Below are 19,021 nucleotides of genomic sequence, written 5' to 3' on the forward strand. Positions count from 1 at the left end.
GCAGCGAGGGCCTCAGGATGAGAGGGCTAACCCCAGGAATCTGGACAGTATCTTATAGGTGGTGGAAGAAACCCGAGCTTTTTAAGCAGGAGAATGCTGTGATCCAATTTCTTTTAAAATGGAAGATCATTTTGGCAAAAGTTTGGAAGACAAGTTGTCACAGAGGGGTCTATAAATTACGTAAAACTGACACTTTTGAGTGTTAATATTTCTCTTCCATTTGTATATTTGACTAATAGTCCATAGAACATTTTGAACAGGTTTTACTATTAGCACTTGGATTTGGGTGTAGCATATGTGACAACAATAATATTTTGAAAATATTAAACCCATGTATTTTCCTTCTGCTTCAGTTGAGATGCCCATGAGCTCAGTGGACTTGCCTCCTTCAGGCGAATTGTGGTTCCCATCTAGAAACAGCAAACTGTCATCATTCAGCTTTGACAGAGAATAACTCTCAGTGCTAGCTTTATGTGGTGAGGAAGGGGATTTCTAAATTCCAGAACTCTCCTTTATCTCTTAAGAACCAAGCCTGGTTAAATCAGAGCTTCAGGCTTTACTACAAAGCTCTGGCGTGGGGAATGCAGAGGAGACCATATACAGGTAGTTCCCATCAGACAAGGAAAAGGAAATTCAGAGACGTTCCACTGTGGGTGTTAGAGAAAGGCGGGAGGTTGGGAGGGAGTAAGGAGAGAGGAGAGGAGAGAAAGAGGGAAGAGAGAGAGACAGAAAGAGGGTGAGGAGGGGGAAGAATGAGATCAGAAGTGAGTGTTCTGGCTCTGCCTTCCTTGCAGGGTCGGGGTCCAATCCTGGGAGCAAGGGGAAGGCTTGTCTCTTGAATCTCAGAGCTTAATTCAGGAAAATGACAGAACTTTCCTAGAACAAGCTGGCATTACCCAGGTGGCATATTAGGACTGAGCAAGTTTGTTTTTTGTTTTTTGTTTTTTTGTGGACAATAGGGTGAAGAGAAAGTAGCCTGGAGTCCACGCGCGTCCCCTAGGGGCTAAGCCGATGGCAGAGACCTAGCTGCTGAGCTGGGACCAAGAAGCTGGTGGTGGCTTGCTGTGAGAGGCTACTCCAAGGACCAGGGTCTGCGGCAGCCAGAGCCAGTGGTCAGACCCTGCACAGAGTGCTCATCACACCCACACCACAGTCCCGGAGGGCAGCCCGGCATCACCCCACAGGCAGCAGGTGCTCTCAGGTCCTTCTGCCCCCAGTCACAGAACAGGTACAAGGACAGGTGAGCTTGCCTGGCACCTAGATGTCAGCTGGGGAGAAGGAGTGGTTCTGACTGAGAACAGTTCACATTTTAGTCTTCCAAAGACTTGTTTTATCCAGAAGGACTTGAGATACTTTAATTGTCAAGTTTAGGCACCAGTCCCTGAACAACCCCCACTCATCACCAGGAAAATGTGGAGCCAGGTAGTTAAATTATAGACAATACAGGAAGTGATTTTCTTCCCTCCCTCCCTCCTACCCCTTCTTTCTTTCTTCTTGAGTTTTTGGAGTTATATATGATGTCATTCCATATATGTCCCCGCTTTGTAAGGACAAATAAATCAGCCTCAACTATTTCTTTCTCTCATTCACAGGAATACTAAATGTCATAGAGAAAACACTTACAGGAAACCAATTTGAGTGGTATCCTATTTTTTTAAAGTATGTGATGAAATTGTTCCTCTCTCTGCCCACATTCCATTCCTCATAGTCTCTCAAGAGAAGATGATGTTACATTCTAACTAGTCGCTCTGTAGCTCATTACTTTTTCTCTTTTTCAAAAACTGAACACAAAACATGAACCATCTGGGGAGCACTGAGTTGTGTCTGAAGGACTCTCATTGGTACTCAGAAAAACTGTCCTGGAGCAGCGCCTTACTTCCTCTTTTCCAGTTTACCAATTCTAACTTCCAGTTTCTACAATTTCAACTGTATCTCAAAGATTTTTCCTCCCTTCTTTTCAGAGAGCATATTAATAACTGAATCAGGTGGAATGCATATTCCAAAACAACCATTACAACTAAAGGCAGAAGAAAAGTCAAAAGTTACATCATCATGACATCAGAAGCCCTGCCTGTTGCAGAAACCCCATGACATTTTTATTAGGAGGCAACACTCTTGCCAAATTCTCCTTTTAATGGAGAGAGAGAATTATTCTGGCTAGAGCCTGTCCAGGTCAAGCCCTTCTGCATTATCTGTCAAATACTCCAAAATCAAGAGCTAAACATCAGATTATTGTCATTAAAACATTAAATCCCTCAATCCTTAACAAACAGAAGATTTATAATGCCTCTATGCATCATGGAAATTCTAGGTGCACTGAGGTTTGATTAAGTTAAGAATGAAAATAAAAGGGCAAAAACTTAGGCTGCTGTTGCAGAGAGAGGCTCAGTGTGATGCTGCCACACCAGGTTTTCTGTTTATCCCTAAGGCTGGTGCAGCAATGACTTCAAAGTTTGTCTTGGTTTCTTTTTTTTTTTTCCCTTAGTTCTTTCTGTTTTTTTCTTCCTCCAAAGATGTTGAGCAGCAGGCTAATGGATCCCCAGCAGGGTGCAAAGACAGCAGAAAGCGCTGGAATCAGATGTCAATGTATTCCTCCGAGATACCCCGCTAGGACAGAGCTAACTAACCAGGGCTTTAGTCTTCTCTTGGGGAACACGCTTGGATGGTTCCCTGCCCACTCTGGGCTTCCTATATGCTTCCTGATTAAAATGCTGTCACAGATAAATCATGACTTCTGCCTGTTAGGACCATTTTCTATTTTTTTAAGGAAAAGTTTGGAAGCATAAGATTAAAAAGATGAGCAAGTTCTGGAGAATTATACACTCGCATACAAACATATGCATATAAGCACGTCACATCTCCCTACTATATAACCATCCACAGATCTGGGACTGTTCTCTGCTTGTTCCTTCCCTCCCCATTGCTTTATTAGATACATTTGTATATTTTCCTTCAGTCACTTTCAGTCAATCAGTAGATTACTTAAGAAACTTTCTATTGAATAGATTTTGGCGGGTGAGAGGATTCTCATTGCTTTCCCTCAACACAAATTGACTGGAAATTGAAGTTGTCCCAGAGATAAGAGTTTCAATTTTAAATGCAACGGGCATCTAAAATGTACCGGGGTTTTTGTGGGTTCCCACCTAGGCACACAAATAAATAGCCTTTCAGGCACCAGAGAGTATTAATAATGTACCCTTTGCTTGGAGGGGAGACTAAACTCAGCAAACCAGAGAGTAAGTGGGAAAGTGCTTGATCTATTTTGACAGAGTACCACCCTCTCAAAACCAGGAAGTGAGACAGTGACAGTCGATGAAGTAAAAAAGCTGTACTCACACCGTACTTGTATCTGCAGCCCAGCTGCATCTCCACCCTCCTGCACCCTCCCTGCCTCGTCCTGTGCCGCCCCTACCGCAGAATCCAGCCGTGGTGTGCCTTTGGTTGGCTTCTACCTTCGCTGGACTGCATCTCTCACTCGGCTGCCCCTGCAAGGAGATTCCTGATCGCTAAGTACGTATCTGTTTGTTTCAGGCTCTACATGACGTTTCTTGGGGGCAGGGCCCTGGCCGTTAAAAGGACATTTTTTTGGCCTCACAGGTACTGTTCTTCTTCCCTCTGCTCAGGTTGACTTAGCAAAGCCACACTGGATTCTTATGCTCCATAATGCAGACTGTGTTGTGTCTCATGGCTTGGGACGCCTGCCACCTGCATGCTTTCCTATTTGCCTCTATCTTTTCAGGCTGTTATTGTATGTTCATGTTAAAAACGCTAAACTGACTTTTCGGCAACAACCTGAGTTCCTGAAGACATTTTGCCTCAGTGACCAGTGTCGCATCAGGGACCTTCCTTGCTTGGTGAGTCATTTCCTAAGGCCTTGGTGACTCGGCACCAATGGCGATTCCTGCCCTCTGGCTGATTCCATGTCAGTTCTGCAGCACCGGTGTGAAGGTGAGATTATCCGGTTACATGAGGAAAAACACCCAACTGTTCGAGGAGGGACACGATAGGGACGCTCATGGAGGACATTTATCCTTGATCTTAGCCAAAAGGCCGAGAAGCAATACATTTAAAGTCACCCTACAAGGTTTCAGTTTGAGGGCTTTTTGAAGTGTTGGTTTCAAAATTATATAAATCTACAATATATATAAATTATCGTAAAGAATTTACAAGCGAAACCTGTGAGTTTTAAAAAAAAGTGATGAGAAGGAGTTTCAAAAAAAGTGTGATTTTCATGCTTCGTTCGCTGAGAAGACAGCAGTAGGTATGAAGATAAGCTTTTACAAACAGCTCCTTCCACATCCCCAGATGCCACGACTTTCTTCAGTTAGTTTAATAAGAAAAGATTGTGAGAGAATGTCCAGCAGAGATAAAGTGAGACTGTAGAAAGGTCACTACACCAAAACCAAGGTCACAGATGAGTGGGACACAATCTCATTTGATGTGAGTGTCACCTAAACTTTCTATATGTCAATTTCCTGTGGATAAAAATAGCAGGTGTATCTAATGTCACAGATCAATAATAAAGCGAAACAGATGGGAAAAAATCAGTAATGATGTGGTGATATTACTCTCTAAATTCTGGAAACAGCTATTTTCATTTTAAATTCAAGTAACTTCCTTTTTAACCTGAAGATTTCAAAGTATTTAATGGGACATATAAAAATAAGCCCACAGGATTGTGAATCAGTAATGAAACATTTAAGTTAGCATGGAAAAGCAAAGAAGAGTCCTTTCCAGCATTTACTATTACTTATCACATAGGAAGGGACGTGGGTTCATTCCAAAGTGGCTTTGCAGACTAATACCAAAAATTTATCAGCCCCACAAATACATGTCTTCATCATCGTAAGCTTTACCCACAGTAAAAGGAATTTATTAATTGCAAGAATTCATCTCATTTATTTCCTAAGTGTGCACAGGAAAGGGAATAATGTTAAAAAATAATCCAACGTAGATAGTCAAGGTCAATTTAGCAAAGCCAGATACATCTGACCCAACATCAGTGAGCCTTCCACATGGGGACCCAGCTTATTCAGAGACACCAGAGGAGGGAGGATGGGAGAAGCAGATGGGAAGAAAAGAGAATTGAGGGTGCTCTTACAATAAAGTAGACATCATTCTTGATTTTTCACCCAATCTTTCATTATTAAGTAAAAGAGCATTATGTCCCATGTCGAACTAAAAAGATCTATTTCAGATTCTTTTAAAGATTTATTTGTCTGATTTTATGCTATCATGTATTTAATGCATAATAAACAAAAAATAATTTACTATTGTTGTTTATAGCCATTAAGAAATTACATTTCTATCTTCAAGACAGTGTTCTAGGTTTTTTATTTTTATTTTTTTTTAGAGTAATGTGACAGGGCTCAGCAGTTCCTAAAAGTGCTGCAAAGTGGTAGATACGCCTGAAACTTAATGGTTGTGAGGTCCTTAAAAAACAATCCTGTGTTTTTAATGGAGTTACACAGAGTGAGAAATAAAGCCGTTTGGCTTTCCCTGCATGTGTTTCTCACTTTGAAGTTAAAAAAGCAGCTCAGTCTGATTGAGGTAGGTAGGGGGTAAAGAACTCACCAGGTTTTACACATGAAAGCAAATGCTTAGAAGTAGAATTAAAAGCCAATGTACACTAAACTGTGAGTGTTAACTGGTATCAGCCCTAATCCTACCCAAAAAGTGGAGTGTGAACATGCAAAGCTGATGACACTGGTCTCTCTGCCAGGAGCAGGGTCCCGAACACGCGCAGCAGAGCTAGGACATGTTGGTGCGTCTTGCTCAGTGTTCAGTGTCTGCCACGTGTCACATGTGGCTCAGACAGAGGCAGAGGTTTAAGACGGAAGGTACCTTTCAAAACCCCATGGCCCAGACCATGGAGTCAGAGCAGAAAACCATGTTTTGTGGAACTCTTGTATCTCAAATGATACCAATAAGAGTAAAAGACAAACCAAAAAACTGAAAGAGATTTCCATGGCCTAATGTTTGAAAAATTCACAATTAATCAAGGTCCAACCTCTTTCCTGAAGAGCTTCTCTGAGCCTTCAGTATTTTATCGTGCACAGAGGTTCCCTAATTGTTGGGCCTGAGAGCTCTTTTTGAAAAGATACCCGTTAGGCTAGGGCTGGGTACTTGCATTCCATGGGGCACAGTTTGAGAACTACTGAGATAAAATATTATTATCCCTGTTTTATAGAGGAGGGAGTTGAGGCCCAGGGAGATTATGACCTACAAGGAGAACTCAGGTCTCTGGCCTCCTAGTACCAACACTTCCCAGGGGGATGATCAGAAATCTGAGAAAAAATAAGCAGCCACTGGCATTTGGCAACATACACACCGTCGAAGGATGCTCTAAAACTAATCCTTCTCAAAGTGCGGTGCATTCGCTCCTCTTTCCTGGCTGGGTCAGAACACGTGGACCCTTCCAAACCATGAGTACCTGATACAGAGGCATGCAGATGCTATCAATCCACTCCAGTTGCAACCGAGGCAGCTCATCCTTCCGGTTCCGATCAAAAATAGCCTAGAATGGGGGAAGAGAACATTGCTTTATTACACTGGAGTCTTTTATCAGTGCTTTGTCAAACACTGCCACAATGATACGGTTTTTACGAACAGAACTCTTCACAAGTCACCATAAACCTTTGCATGTATTTCTTGTCCTTTATCTATGATGAGAAGTAAAGTATTTTCACCTCTTTTTATGAGATTTGTAAGTGAATTTATTTAAACTTCATAGCACGCAACTCCTCTGGGCCAAAATCTGTCTTCAGATATAGGTAACTGCCACTAAAGTCATCAGGTCACTCAGAATTGGGTGCAAGTCAAAGGAAGGGGAAATGTTTTATTTTATTGCCACAAAAATAGTGCAGGTTTTAATTTTTATAGTGATAGGGTGGGATAGCTTGGAAAAGATCCTTAAAAGCAATTTCATTTAAAATAAGAACTATTTATATTATTTTTTCAGGGTGGGGTGTTGGTTTGACAATTCTGTGTTTTTCAGTAACATTCTGTCATTAATAAATTCCTAAATTTTTATCTATCATTGGATAGGTGACTGGGGGGGTCCTCATTCTTATCTCCAGTCTTTAATAAAACTTAACGTTATAATGATACTTGAAAGTGTTCGAGCATGTTGTATTAACTGACTCACTGCTTCCAGTATTAATCTGGCTGTGGTCCACATTAGCCTTCATCTTCGTGAAGCTACTCTGATGACCTTTGGGACTATGACACCTGAAAGGGCTCTTGGACAATTTTATTCCTAAATATTGAGGAATAATGAACACAAGCAGGTGTCAGATCTGGGGGCATGCGCTTCCAGGCATCTCTGGAGAAGGACTCACGAGGGATACCCTGCCGCAGCAACCAGACCTCTCCCGGGAGATGGTCATCAGCCGTGTTAATGGGCTTTCGAGGGGAGATAGCAGCACTTACAGCTATGTTTCCACCACAAAATTAATTTCATTTATGTCTTCAGAAAACCCCTTACCTAAGCCTCCGAAGTTCCCAGTGTCATGCCACTTAGTGCCAGCTTGCCGGGGCCGGCAATTGACTCATATTTTTTTCCTTTAATTAAATGACCTGTGGGATCGCTGCACTGTAAACCCTACAGAAGATGCCTCTGAAACAGTTTGTTAAAGATGGGAAAAGCTTTCATTTGAAAATAGATATATGTATAGCTGACAGAAATTTGGGCTGTGCTACATTTTACACACTAGCTGTGTATCCTAATTTAGTGTCTTACTTTTACAACCAAATTTGGTGACATCACCAGAAAAGAACAAAGGGATGTTCTGCAAACAGCATGAGTAGATGTTGCTTTGGAAACTATAATAATTGATGGGTGTTTTTAATCTATGTAGTCTCCTGACCTTTCAAGGGTAAGCAACAAAGTAAGAACAGTCAAAATTAGTAAGGCCATGAGTGCTGACTCCAAGCAGGTGAAACTACCTAAGTGAGGAGCTGGTTCTGCTGCTTTCCCTTGTTTTTAAACGTCAGCAAAGAAAGGTGTTTCAGAACTTGAAGATCTTATAAATACCTCCAAATGTCCCAAACTGAATTGATTTGAATCCTCAGAAAAAGACATTCTTGACAACTGATACTTTCCTTGAGCCTCACTGAATCTCCTGTGCTGTGCAGGCTTTAAAATACTCTACACCAGTCTTAGAGTCGCCAGGTGACATGTTTCTAGCTACCCATTCATAAGAATAAAGAGGCCGCTTCCCCTTGTGGGGATGATTGAAGCATTTATGTCTTTGTCTCCTGATAAGTAAAAACAGCATCATCCTTAGCGTACAGGAAGCATCTCAAATAATAATTGAAGGGACGAATCCAACATAAACAGCATTTCAATCAGCAGCACCTGGTTCCCCAGGTGCAAATTTTCATTTTGCAAGAAAGAAAACAGGGACTTGAAATGCTTTGCTTTTGGGATTTTGGAAAGTCCAAAATTGGAAAGTAAAATCCAGAATATCCATTATTTACTGCGGCTGCCTGTTCTAGCTCCTCAAGCCTGGACAGCTTGACTTTAATTTTTTTCTGTATTTTTGTTCCAAAGTAGCCATCGACCACATCTGAAACACCAGCCTAGGGTTCTGAGTTATTCAAATGCCACTCTGCAATCCTCCCTTGTGCCTACTTGTCCCACTGTGGGAGTGCAGCAAATGCTTGTTAAGTAGATCAGCTCTCTTAGTCAGAAACCTGGGAATAAGCGGGTTTAGCATCTAAGTTTAATTAAAGTTTGAAACTTTCAGGAGTGCTTCCTTAAATCTATTCTCAGTCTTTCTCATTTTCAAGGTGTGGTTGGGAATTATTTCTGAAAATGTCCTTCAAAAGAGGAAATCCATCAAAAGAAAAGGATGAACTTACTGACGGAGTGAGTTTGAGTTCTGCTCTCTCCCGATCTCCTTGTTCAAAGAACTCACTGGTTACAAGTTCAGCCACCTGAAACATAGAAATATTTTAGTTTATGGTTATGTGTAATTTATCATGAGACTCAGAAGTTATTTCTGGCTTACATGTATGGTAGTTATGTTCAAGACAATCATTTAAAAACTTATGAGGAAGTAATTAACTTTTTGTGTTTGAGGGTATTACAGGATTTAATCAATGAAAGTAATTTACTTTTAATCAGAAGAATTTGTGCAATTTATGTATGTATGTATGTATGTATTTATATTGAAATAGGGTTGGCGTACAGTTGCAGTGTATTGTTAGATGCATGGCAATAGATGATCTCTGACAGTATAGCTTCCATATTCTGGATGAGCCACAGGGCTGCTACCTTCAAAGTAGGAAATACTCATATGCAGCAAAACGAAGCAAATAATAACCTAATAATAACTGATGTTTTATAATATATTTGTAATAATAATCAGCCAACTTTTGGTTGTTTCTATGTAAATTCTTTAATTTGTTGCATACTTTTATTTTAGCTTGGTTTCGTCTTGCCATCACATAAACTCCTTAGCGACTTCAAGGTACCAAGATTTGTGTGCACCATGGAGGGGACAACCCCAGGGCACCTCTTTTGCTTCTTACTGTAGCAATCTGTCAAGTGGCAGGACTGATGCTAGATTCACTGTTCATACCAGACTTTTAGAGTGTGCTGTGATATAGTTTGAAGATTGTGATTTGGTCTTTAGGCTGTTTCAATTGATGCACTGAGAGTGTTCATTTATGGGAGGTTCTCATTGGTATACCCAGAATGGAATGGCTGTTCTACCCAACACCATAAGGAGTTTTCCAATTTAAGGATCTATATTTTTCCAGTTTTCATCCATCAATGTGGATGATCAGAAGCTACTGATGACAATCAAGCTTAAAGAGATTTTTTTTTTTAATGGAGGTACCGGGGATTGAACCCAGGACTTCATGCATGCTAAGCACATGCTCTACCACTGAGCTATACCCATCCCCTTAAAGAGGTTTTTTTTTTCTTCTTCCCAAGCTCTGTGCTTCTAAGCATAGCTTTATGGGAAGCCAACTGTGTAACAGAAAGGTGCTGGACAGGTATTTCCCACAACATTATGCTGTGCAACTAGGATGTCTCTGGGATGAACTAGCTGGATTTATGAAATACTGGAAGATCAGAAAACAAATCCCAGACTACTTGATAGCAAGAAGATCTGGATCCCCAGACTAATTGTTCCCTATTCCAGACTCATAAAGACGAGGTTCTTCGGTCTGGCAAAGGCTTGAGCGTTTAATTTTGGTCAAGTGCAGAGAATCAAGATAATTTACCTAAGAGTATCTCTCAAGAGATTTTGTCAAGCATAAATCGTAACCATTGATAAAAGTTAAAAACAATACCAAATACACACACATCTGAAAGTAGCAAATATGCAATCCTTTATTAAGAAATAGAATAGTCAGTTCAGATTTTAAACATTTGAAAAATTCAACAGCATAAAACTAGTCAGAATTAACTCAATTTTTCTAGGACCTGACTCACTTCTCTCTCTCTGCCACTGCCTTTTACGTTAGCATTCCAGGCCTCTCTCTTTGGTCTCTGGCCTTCCTTTTAAAGAAGAAATGGTTCCCTAAGGACCTGGCCTCATTATTCAGTTCCCCGAACTCTCCCTCAGACTGCTCTGAGGTGGGTCTTTAGCGCTAAAGAATGCACGTGTGCACATCAGGTCACCTCAAGGTGGGAGTCCTGCGGAGGTCAGCAGCCCCTGGAAAGCGAATTAAAACAAAATCCTGTCCTTGGTCTTTCCAAAGCGGTCTAGGGTATCTCCCCTGTGCTTCTTTCACAGCTCAACTGGTACCAGTGTTTCATTTGTACTTAAAAACCCAATCAGGACCATTAAGTGGCTCCTGATTGAATTGTTTATTAAAGCAGGAAATTGAGATGCTAATCAGACCTTGGGGGATCACTGGGGAAACCCACATGCTTAGATTCATGCATGTGAGGAAGGAAAAGTGAAATAGACACCAGTGAAAAAACATTTTGAAAAGGAATTAAAAAAAAAAACCCAACATCCAGGAAATTGGAAATACATATATTTAAAAGAAGCTTCTATTGTTTTTGTCCAACTGTTTCCTAAAATCATACAAGTATGTTTTTGAAAATACCTAACCTGTTTAATCTGGAGACAAATACAAATGAGAGCTACAGTTTAGAGCTGTGACAAGATGTCCGATGAAAACAATTGGAAAAAGGTAGTTTTGTGTTTTAGTCATTTATTTTATTTCCCTGACCTCATGAGTTTCTGCACTGATCAGCAGAAGTTTCAAATCCTAAAAATAAAACATTTATGTCAGTGATATAATATATTTATGTTATATTACATATATATGTGAAACAATATTTATATCATGTACACGTGGCTGTTGGGCCTCTTTGGTCTATTATCTCAATGCAGAAACTTTTTTCCTTTCAAGTACTTTGTCCTGTCACTTCCAGGTTCCCACGTGGGCTGCTGCTCCTTCAGTCGTGACGTGCATTTCACTGGGGCTTCTGAAGGCCCTGGCACATCATCCCTCACACACTCCCTTTCTAGTCTTCTGCTTTCCCCCCAGTCCTCCTACTTTCCACTCGTCCACCCCTCCCAGCCCTATCATAGGGACCGCTCCCAGGACTACACCTTACCTAAAAGAGCCACCTACATCTTCTGCACAGTGTATTCCCACACTTTACTGTGAGGGAGGCCTCCTCACACTGGGGAAAGGAGGGGTAAGCAGAGACGTAGAAATAAGCTACACAACCCCACAAATCCTTCACTGTCACCTGGTTCATGCAACTTCAAGTACGTCACACTAAAAGGAAAACTAAGGCTCCACTGCAAGAGAGCTATTTATTGGCCAAGAATCTACAGGAAAACTGCACCATCTGCACTGAACTGTGATATGAGCAAGACATCAACTTTTATTTGTGTTAAGCAACTCAAATCTGAGAATGTATTTGTTACTGCAGCAAAGCCTAGCTTGTCCTCGACTAACACAAAAATTGGTATGGAAGTAAGGTGCTGCTGTTACAGAAAGGAAGGAAGGAGGGGAGGAAGGAAGGAAGGAAAAAGGAAAGGAAGGAAAGAAAAAGGAAAAAACCCTAAATATATGTGGCATTGGCTTGGGGGCGAGGTGTAAAATAGAGAGGGAACATTTGTTAGAAGCTATGAGGATGATGACCGTGTTACAAGTGGCAAAATATTTTGTCTACTTCAAATGGAAATACAGCAAATAATGTATCTAATGAATGCATAGCCTTAGGGGAAGAAGACTGGAAAACAGTTAATAGCATGTGATGGTTGCTAATGACTGTTTTGCTAGGTATTATAAGAAGTGAGCTCAGAAAAGGGTCAGCCGGTATACAACCAGGAATGAAAGGGAAGAGAGAAAGTCACAAATTCAGGGTCTTGTAGGGACAGAACATGAAGCTGCTACTTAACCCCAAACTGTGAGAATAAAAACCGAGATATGTTTTGAATGACAGAGGCCCATCAAGACTCAGTTTGGCAGCAAGAATCAAATCGAAGATGTGCCCAGTACACACGCAGTTAAAAGCTCTGAATGAATTAGCTGGCACACATGACATCCTCTCAGTTAGACAAAATGGTCCAGAGAAATAATTTAACTAACGTGATTCTCTCACGGGCACCTGTTAGGCCCAAAGTACTAGGAACTAACTCATGAGAGAGGAAGATGGATGGATGCTATAGTTCTTTGTTTCTGATAAGGAATATAAGGAAGGAAAAAAACCACCAAGTGTTGCCATCTCTTCCCTTTCTGAAAGGAAGTGTCCTAATGAGTATTTTGTGGTGTGGGTGTGTGTTACAGGCTGCATTTTGAATGTGTGTAGGTTTTTAATTCGCATCCAGACCTGATGTAGGGACTAGCACATGTTGCCTAGAGATCCTGGACTTGGAGCTTGATACCACGACTGATGGGATATTTGGGTCGTCTCCCTTGGGGAGAGGATGAGCATATTTTGCCTGCAGGAAGGAGAATGAATCGCATTTTGGCTTTCTATTTTCTGGGCACATGGGAGGATGGCACTTCCTGGTTGGGTGGGGTCTGGTGACAATTGCTGGGGTGGGGGGTGGCATTTAACTGCCAGTGCAAGACGCACCCGGGTCTAGCTTGAATGGTCCAGGTAGTGGCTGCTCCTTCAGCCAAAGCCCAGCACTAGGACAAAGGGGAACCAGCCAACCCTTGAGTGACAAGCTGGTTTAAGCCACTGAGATTTTGAGCTTAGTGATAACATAGCCCATTCTGCTAACACACTTGTATTATTTAAAAATGCTAGTTGGTGCCTCTTGTGTAAGAAAGCATAAAACATGGTTAAGAGTAAAGGCTTTGAAGCCTAATCTGCTAGGATTTGCACCCCCAGCTCCACTACTTCCTAGCTGTATGACCTCCGGCTACTTATCCTTCCTAAGTCTCAATTTTCCCATTTTGTGAAATAGGAGTAATCACTGCATCAGTTTCCTAGGGCTGCTGTAAGTTACTATAAACCGGTGGCTGCAAACAACAGAAATGTATTTTCTTATAGTTCTGGAGGCCAGGAGTTCACCATCAGTTAACTGAACAGAAATTACTGTCATTGGCTGGGTCCTGTTCCCTCTGGAGGACCCAGGGGGACAATCTGTAGTTTGCCTCTTCCAGTTTCCGGTGGCTGCCAGCATCCCTTTGTCTGTGGCCACCTCACTTCAGTCTCTGCCTTGTCTTTACATCGCCTCCTCCTCTCCTGAATATGCGATCTCCCTGTGCCTCTCTCTCATAAGGAAACTCGTGATTAAATTTAGGGCCTACCTGGACAATCCAGGATAATTATGATGATGACAATGGTGGTCCTTAACTTAATCACATCTGCAAAGACCCCTTTTCCTTCTAAGGTGACATTTACAAGCTCCAGGGATTAGGACCTGATGTCTTTGGGTGGGCATCATTCAGCCCACTACAGTAACTACCTGCTCGGTGGAGGGGGGAGGGGGATTTTGAAGATTAAATGATATAATACTTACAAAGTGGTCATTTAACATTAGTTACTTAGTTAATAAATATTAGTTTCTTATTGCCATATAAGAGTATCTGATTTTCCCTAAAATGTTGTCTTAAGATAGCAAGTTACCACTTTAGCCCCCACAGCCCACCCACTAGGTGCCTCGTGAGACTTAAAGAGCTATTAACCAAATACTATCAAACGAAGTAATCAAGGATCTTGACTCGGGTAGTTAAGGATTAAAGACTATTCCTGCTCTAGAACTAACACTTTTGGGCAGTGAAATCATACGGGTGGTAAAGACATTAAATTTTTGGTACAAATTTAATTAGATATTGCACATTTTGGCCAAAGAGCCCTTAGATCTCTAAATAGACTTTAAAGAAAAATAGAATTTCCTTTGTACTTCTTTTTTTTTCCCCTCTGATGTGAAAAACGACCTGTGCTAAAACATGGCTACCTATTCAAAAACACTATGTTTGAAACTCCTGCCCTAAGAAATGGTCAAAGTGTTATTTGAATTTAGTGCGTTAAAAAAAAAAAAAAACCCTTACAGAGACAGGAATATTATTTCTCAGTGGAAGCAAGATAAAGAAAGGCCAGGCAATAAACTACGTCTTGCCTAAGCCTCCCGCTATTTTTTACACCACGTTAATACTGATGCAAATCGACTGGGGTTTCAGTGCCTGGTCTACAGGGCTCTGGGAATACTGCCCCCCCTCCCCCGAGTCCCTCCTCTGCTGAGCCCTGCCATTAATCACCACTCGCCTGTCTCGAGATCTCCCACGGTTTGGTCACGGCTCCAAGGTCACAGGCTGTCATTAACATTGATCTGAAAAACAGAACCAAACAAAACAGCCTGAATAATCTTTTGTTGCATTCCTAAACAAACCCGTCCTAGCTACATAAATAAATAAAAAGGGACTGAGGCCAGCTCACATCTTTTCAACAAGGGAAGCACTGTTTGTAGTCCCATGTTCAGCGTCTCCTTCATGCGGCCACACGGCTTAGGAAGACAAAGCTCACACTCTCGGTGGCCCTTTTGTTTTGTCTGCGGCAGATCAAGGAAAGTAAAGCGCTGCTTTCTCTATACCTGAACCAAGCAAGCTCTGCTGAAAATAGTGTGTAATGGACAGGGCTTTTTATTTTTAGCTCTCAGCAAGGGAATCCGTATATAATACTACATACATAGCTGATGAACCTATTTACCAATGTATCACTGACTGATGGGGATGGAGTAAAACCCACACCAAAGAGGCGAGCTGCATGTCCCGTTAGGGGCTCCTGCAATTTCATTGGAGCTAAGATTTACGCAGGAGAGCCACACGGTTTCACTCCAGTTTACTACCTGGCTGCAACCATGTTTTATATGTATTATGAAGAAGAAACATATTCAGCTACAGCTTTCATTAATTCTGGCACAGCAAATAGCACAGGAAAGATCTGAATCAGATTTTTGAGAGGCAGATTTCTCTTGGCTTGCCTAGAATCCACACTGAATCATGGATATAAAAAGCAAATTCGAATCATAGACAGCTCTGATGCTTCTAATTGGATGTGATGGGAAGGGGAAAAATCAGGCAATACTCTTTGTCCAAAATCTGCTTTCTTTGTACTAAAACCAGCAGCATGTGATGAAAAGGAATGAAGGATCTGAGCTGGGAAACCACATCTTGTCTAACCGCCTTTGGAAGAAAGGGGTGTGTTGCTAAAGGTCAGAGGGCCGTCCTAATGTCAGGTGTTAACGTTTCATACCCTGCTGGATTCAAATGCCCTGGAAACGTGTCTGCTTCCCAGATGGCAGAGCAGGCCTAGCTGGTAGTGGGGTTTGTGTAACTTCCCCAGGAAATCCCTCCAGGGAACAAGGCAGACCAGCAGATAACAATAGGTCATTGAAAGCACAACCAGGCAGCGCCAGGGTGAGCAGCCCTCTTGGAGGCAGGCAGCACCTAACTCCAGACACCGGGTGCTAAGCACGATGCAGAGACGTGTCAGTCTGTTCTTCACATTTGATCTTCTGTGAGAAGCCCTTCGACAGCGCTCACGCGTGCCTACCTCTGCACTAAGTGCTGTACCGGCTACCTGCTCACTAACTACTAACCAGATGACTTCTCACCACAAGGTGCTGTTACTCCTATTTTACAGAGAGGCTGATGGAAGCAGGGAGTGATTAAGGAATGCGCCCAAAGCGGGGAAAGGACTCAGGATTCTGTGCCCATCACAAAGCTACCACAGCCCCTCTTGCTACACTCCCAGTGCCATTCATTTTAGGTTCTGCTGATACCTGAGGGCGACAAGACTGTAGATGATGCATTGGACTTTCTAGTCTTTCTCCGGGACGGGAAATAGTCTCTGCGAGGTTGCCTATTTGTACCATAACTTGGATAATTACTTAAGTTCCATCCGCTTGATAATTTGAAGCTTATTTTTCAAATTCATATCAACATTAACCAGTCAATTAACAAGTTTTTTGAGTATGTGCTACATGATCAGATGACGAGGATTCTAAGAGTTACCATTTATTGAACAGGCGTTACTGGGTGGGTGGTACCTCTATATGAAGTAGGGATACTATTATTACCTCCACTTTACAAAGCAGATAGTGTTTTGCATTCCCGGATCAGAGAGGTCAGGTAGCTTGCCCAAGGTTACACAGCAAGGAGGTATCAAAGTTAGACTGGGATGCATACAGTCTGACAGAAATGTCTCTACTGTCAATAAATACTCTACAGTGGAGCAGAAAGTCCACACAGAGAAGGAAGAGAGAGAAAGGCCGGGAGGGAGGACAGTGGAGTGTCTGAAACCTTTATCCACTGGCGTTGGGGAGTCCATTAAGGGCTCAGGAGGGACTTGGCCAGAGCTTCAAGGAGAGAACTTTAGGTGGTAGAGGTGGAAAGAGTTTGAAGGAAGAGAGAATGGAAGCAGAGAGACCAGTAGGAGAGCATAAATTGATAAGGGCCTAAAATAAAAAAGGGCAGGGGATGGAAAGGCAAGGATAAGGGTGGGAGCTTACAAAGAAAGGACAGAAGGAGGTGAATGAGCAGTTTGACCTTAGCTTTTAGATCAAGCCTCTGTACTGGAAAGGCCTTCTCTAGAGTAAGAGAGGAGGGGGTTAGTTTATAGCAACTGGTTGAGTCTTGAGGTCCGCATAACTCCAGTCCAATTTACAGTTAGGTGCTGCACTCTGCTCAGTGCAACTGAAGGAATGAATGGTCTGGAATGAGGAGGGCTCGACTCTTTCTGTCCTCCGTGGGGCAGGGAGAGAACAGTGGGTACCTGGAGCGACCGAGACTCGCGCAGATCACTGTCACCGTGCCTTCCTCCGTCACACGCCAACGCTATTTCAATCATTCTCTCTCGATATTTTCTTGATTTTTTCTCTAGTTTTAAAACCTCTTGCAACTCAAAAGAAATAAATCTTAATTTAAACAATATATTCAAATTCTGTAGAAGAGCACAGGTATGAACTAAATTTTGTGCTTAACAAACTGCACTCTGTTTCACTGTTTTCAATTTTAAACACAAATACAGACCCCAAATGGTCAATATAGAAGGACAGAACTGAAGTAACTCAACTTCTGTCTCTTCGTCTTTACCATCACCATGCTATCGTTGTTTATTCTGAGCAGACTGTGTAAAAGCTGAAAGGTGGCTTCCCAGAGGCTGGAGACACAAACTGCATCCCAGTCGAGTGCAAAAGGTTCCAAACCATTAAGAACTTACTCTTGAAAGTGTGTCCCCAGCCCACCCATGCCAGGGGCCGACGGAGTAACTGGACGCTCTTGGAGTTCACCTACACAGACTGTACATGCACGATGGAAGGATAAGTAGTAATGTGCTAATGTGAAGCTTTCACATCAATTATCTTGATGCTCCACAGCACTCTCAGTGATTGTTTAGAATTTATACCAACAAAAGACTTTCCTCGGGGAAGAGTGTCTCGTCACTGACGTTGTTTAGATTGCAGGCACATGGTGGTGACAAAAAGCAGACCGACTTTTAGTTGGTTTTATTACTATTTTAAAATCCTCTAAGACAGTGCTCCTCCAGAGCCCCCACCTCCCTTGCATATGGTCAGAGTCTAGCAGTGGAGTGGCGGGGAGGGCAGAGCCTGGGGGAGAGAGAGATCCTGGAGACCCTCACCTCTGTTTTACACACTGTGCTTCCAAATTAGATTTTTCTTACCGATGGGGTTCCCTGCAAAAAAAAGTTTGAAAACCTCTGCAGGAAAACATCCAGGTAGAGATGCAGAACGAACACTGGCATTTTAGGAGTTGCCCTCAGGAGAGAGGCCAGACCCCAGAAACCCTGTGGGATCGTCTGTGGACACACTGAGGAACAAGAGAAGAAATCCAAAAATGGGTCCATGGGGGACAGTTACATTTAGGGGGCTGTGGGGAGGAGGAAAGGCTGGAGAAGGACAAACAGGAAGGCTCAGAAGAAAGTAGGAAACCCAGAAGAGCATGGCTGGTCAGAAGCCAAGGCACGAGAGGCTTTTAAGAAAGGGAAGGCCAGCGCCATTAGGGCTGTGAAGAGAACAAGGGAGCTGAAGAGGACAAAGGACTCGCTGAAATGTGACTTCTGCTCCTTTTGAAAGTCATTCATTCCCTCCCAAGGACAAGTCCTCAGTAGAGGAATGGCTGAATACTGTGTGGTAAACTCTTACTTTGGAATACTATGCAACATTAAAAGAAGATATGCATATGGACGTGGAAAGAATTCCAAGAGATACAGTTACATAAACAAGCAAGTTCAGACTGCTATGTAAATATGTAATCCATGTTAAAACAAACAAGCAAACAAATCTACACTAATTGTATGCTTCCCACAGGTACACACGTACGTACATGCTGCAGCAATGGTCTGGAAAGAGGCAAGGAATTGATAACCAAGCATAGCTGTGTAGAGCATGGGACTGGGGAGTGATGCTCACAGAACTGGGGGTTTATCAGTGATGTTTTAATTTGTTACAGAAAAGCATATTCCTATCATTACTTGTGGAATGAAAAATGATTTGAAAAGAAAGAAGCTGCCTTGTAAAGCCAGAAGGAGTGTGAGCAAAATGTGGAACTGAAGGAGAGA

The 19,021-nt window shown here is 42.2% G+C and overlaps 1 protein-coding gene across 1 annotated transcript in view; it reads right to left on the bottom strand.

Moving 5' to 3' along the window:
- Nucleotides 1–19,021, bottom strand: part of PDE11A (phosphodiesterase 11A) — a 327,882-nt gene that overhangs the window by 18,349 nt on the left and 290,512 nt on the right. The window contains exons 17-19 of the mRNA XM_032479754.1: nt 14,708–14,771; nt 8,866–8,940; nt 6,434–6,517 (exon numbers count right to left, since the gene is read on the bottom strand). Of these exons, the coding sequence (XP_032335645.1) occupies nt 6,434–6,517; nt 8,866–8,940; nt 14,708–14,771 (223 nt within the window). The remainder of the gene's footprint in view (nt 1–6,433; nt 6,518–8,865; nt 8,941–14,707; nt 14,772–19,021) is intronic.

The sequence above is a fragment of the Camelus ferus genome, chromosome 5 (assembly GCF_009834535.1).
Source record: "Camelus ferus isolate YT-003-E chromosome 5, BCGSAC_Cfer_1.0, whole genome shotgun sequence".
Classification (NCBI taxonomy): domain Eukaryota; kingdom Metazoa; phylum Chordata; class Mammalia; order Artiodactyla; family Camelidae; genus Camelus; species Camelus ferus.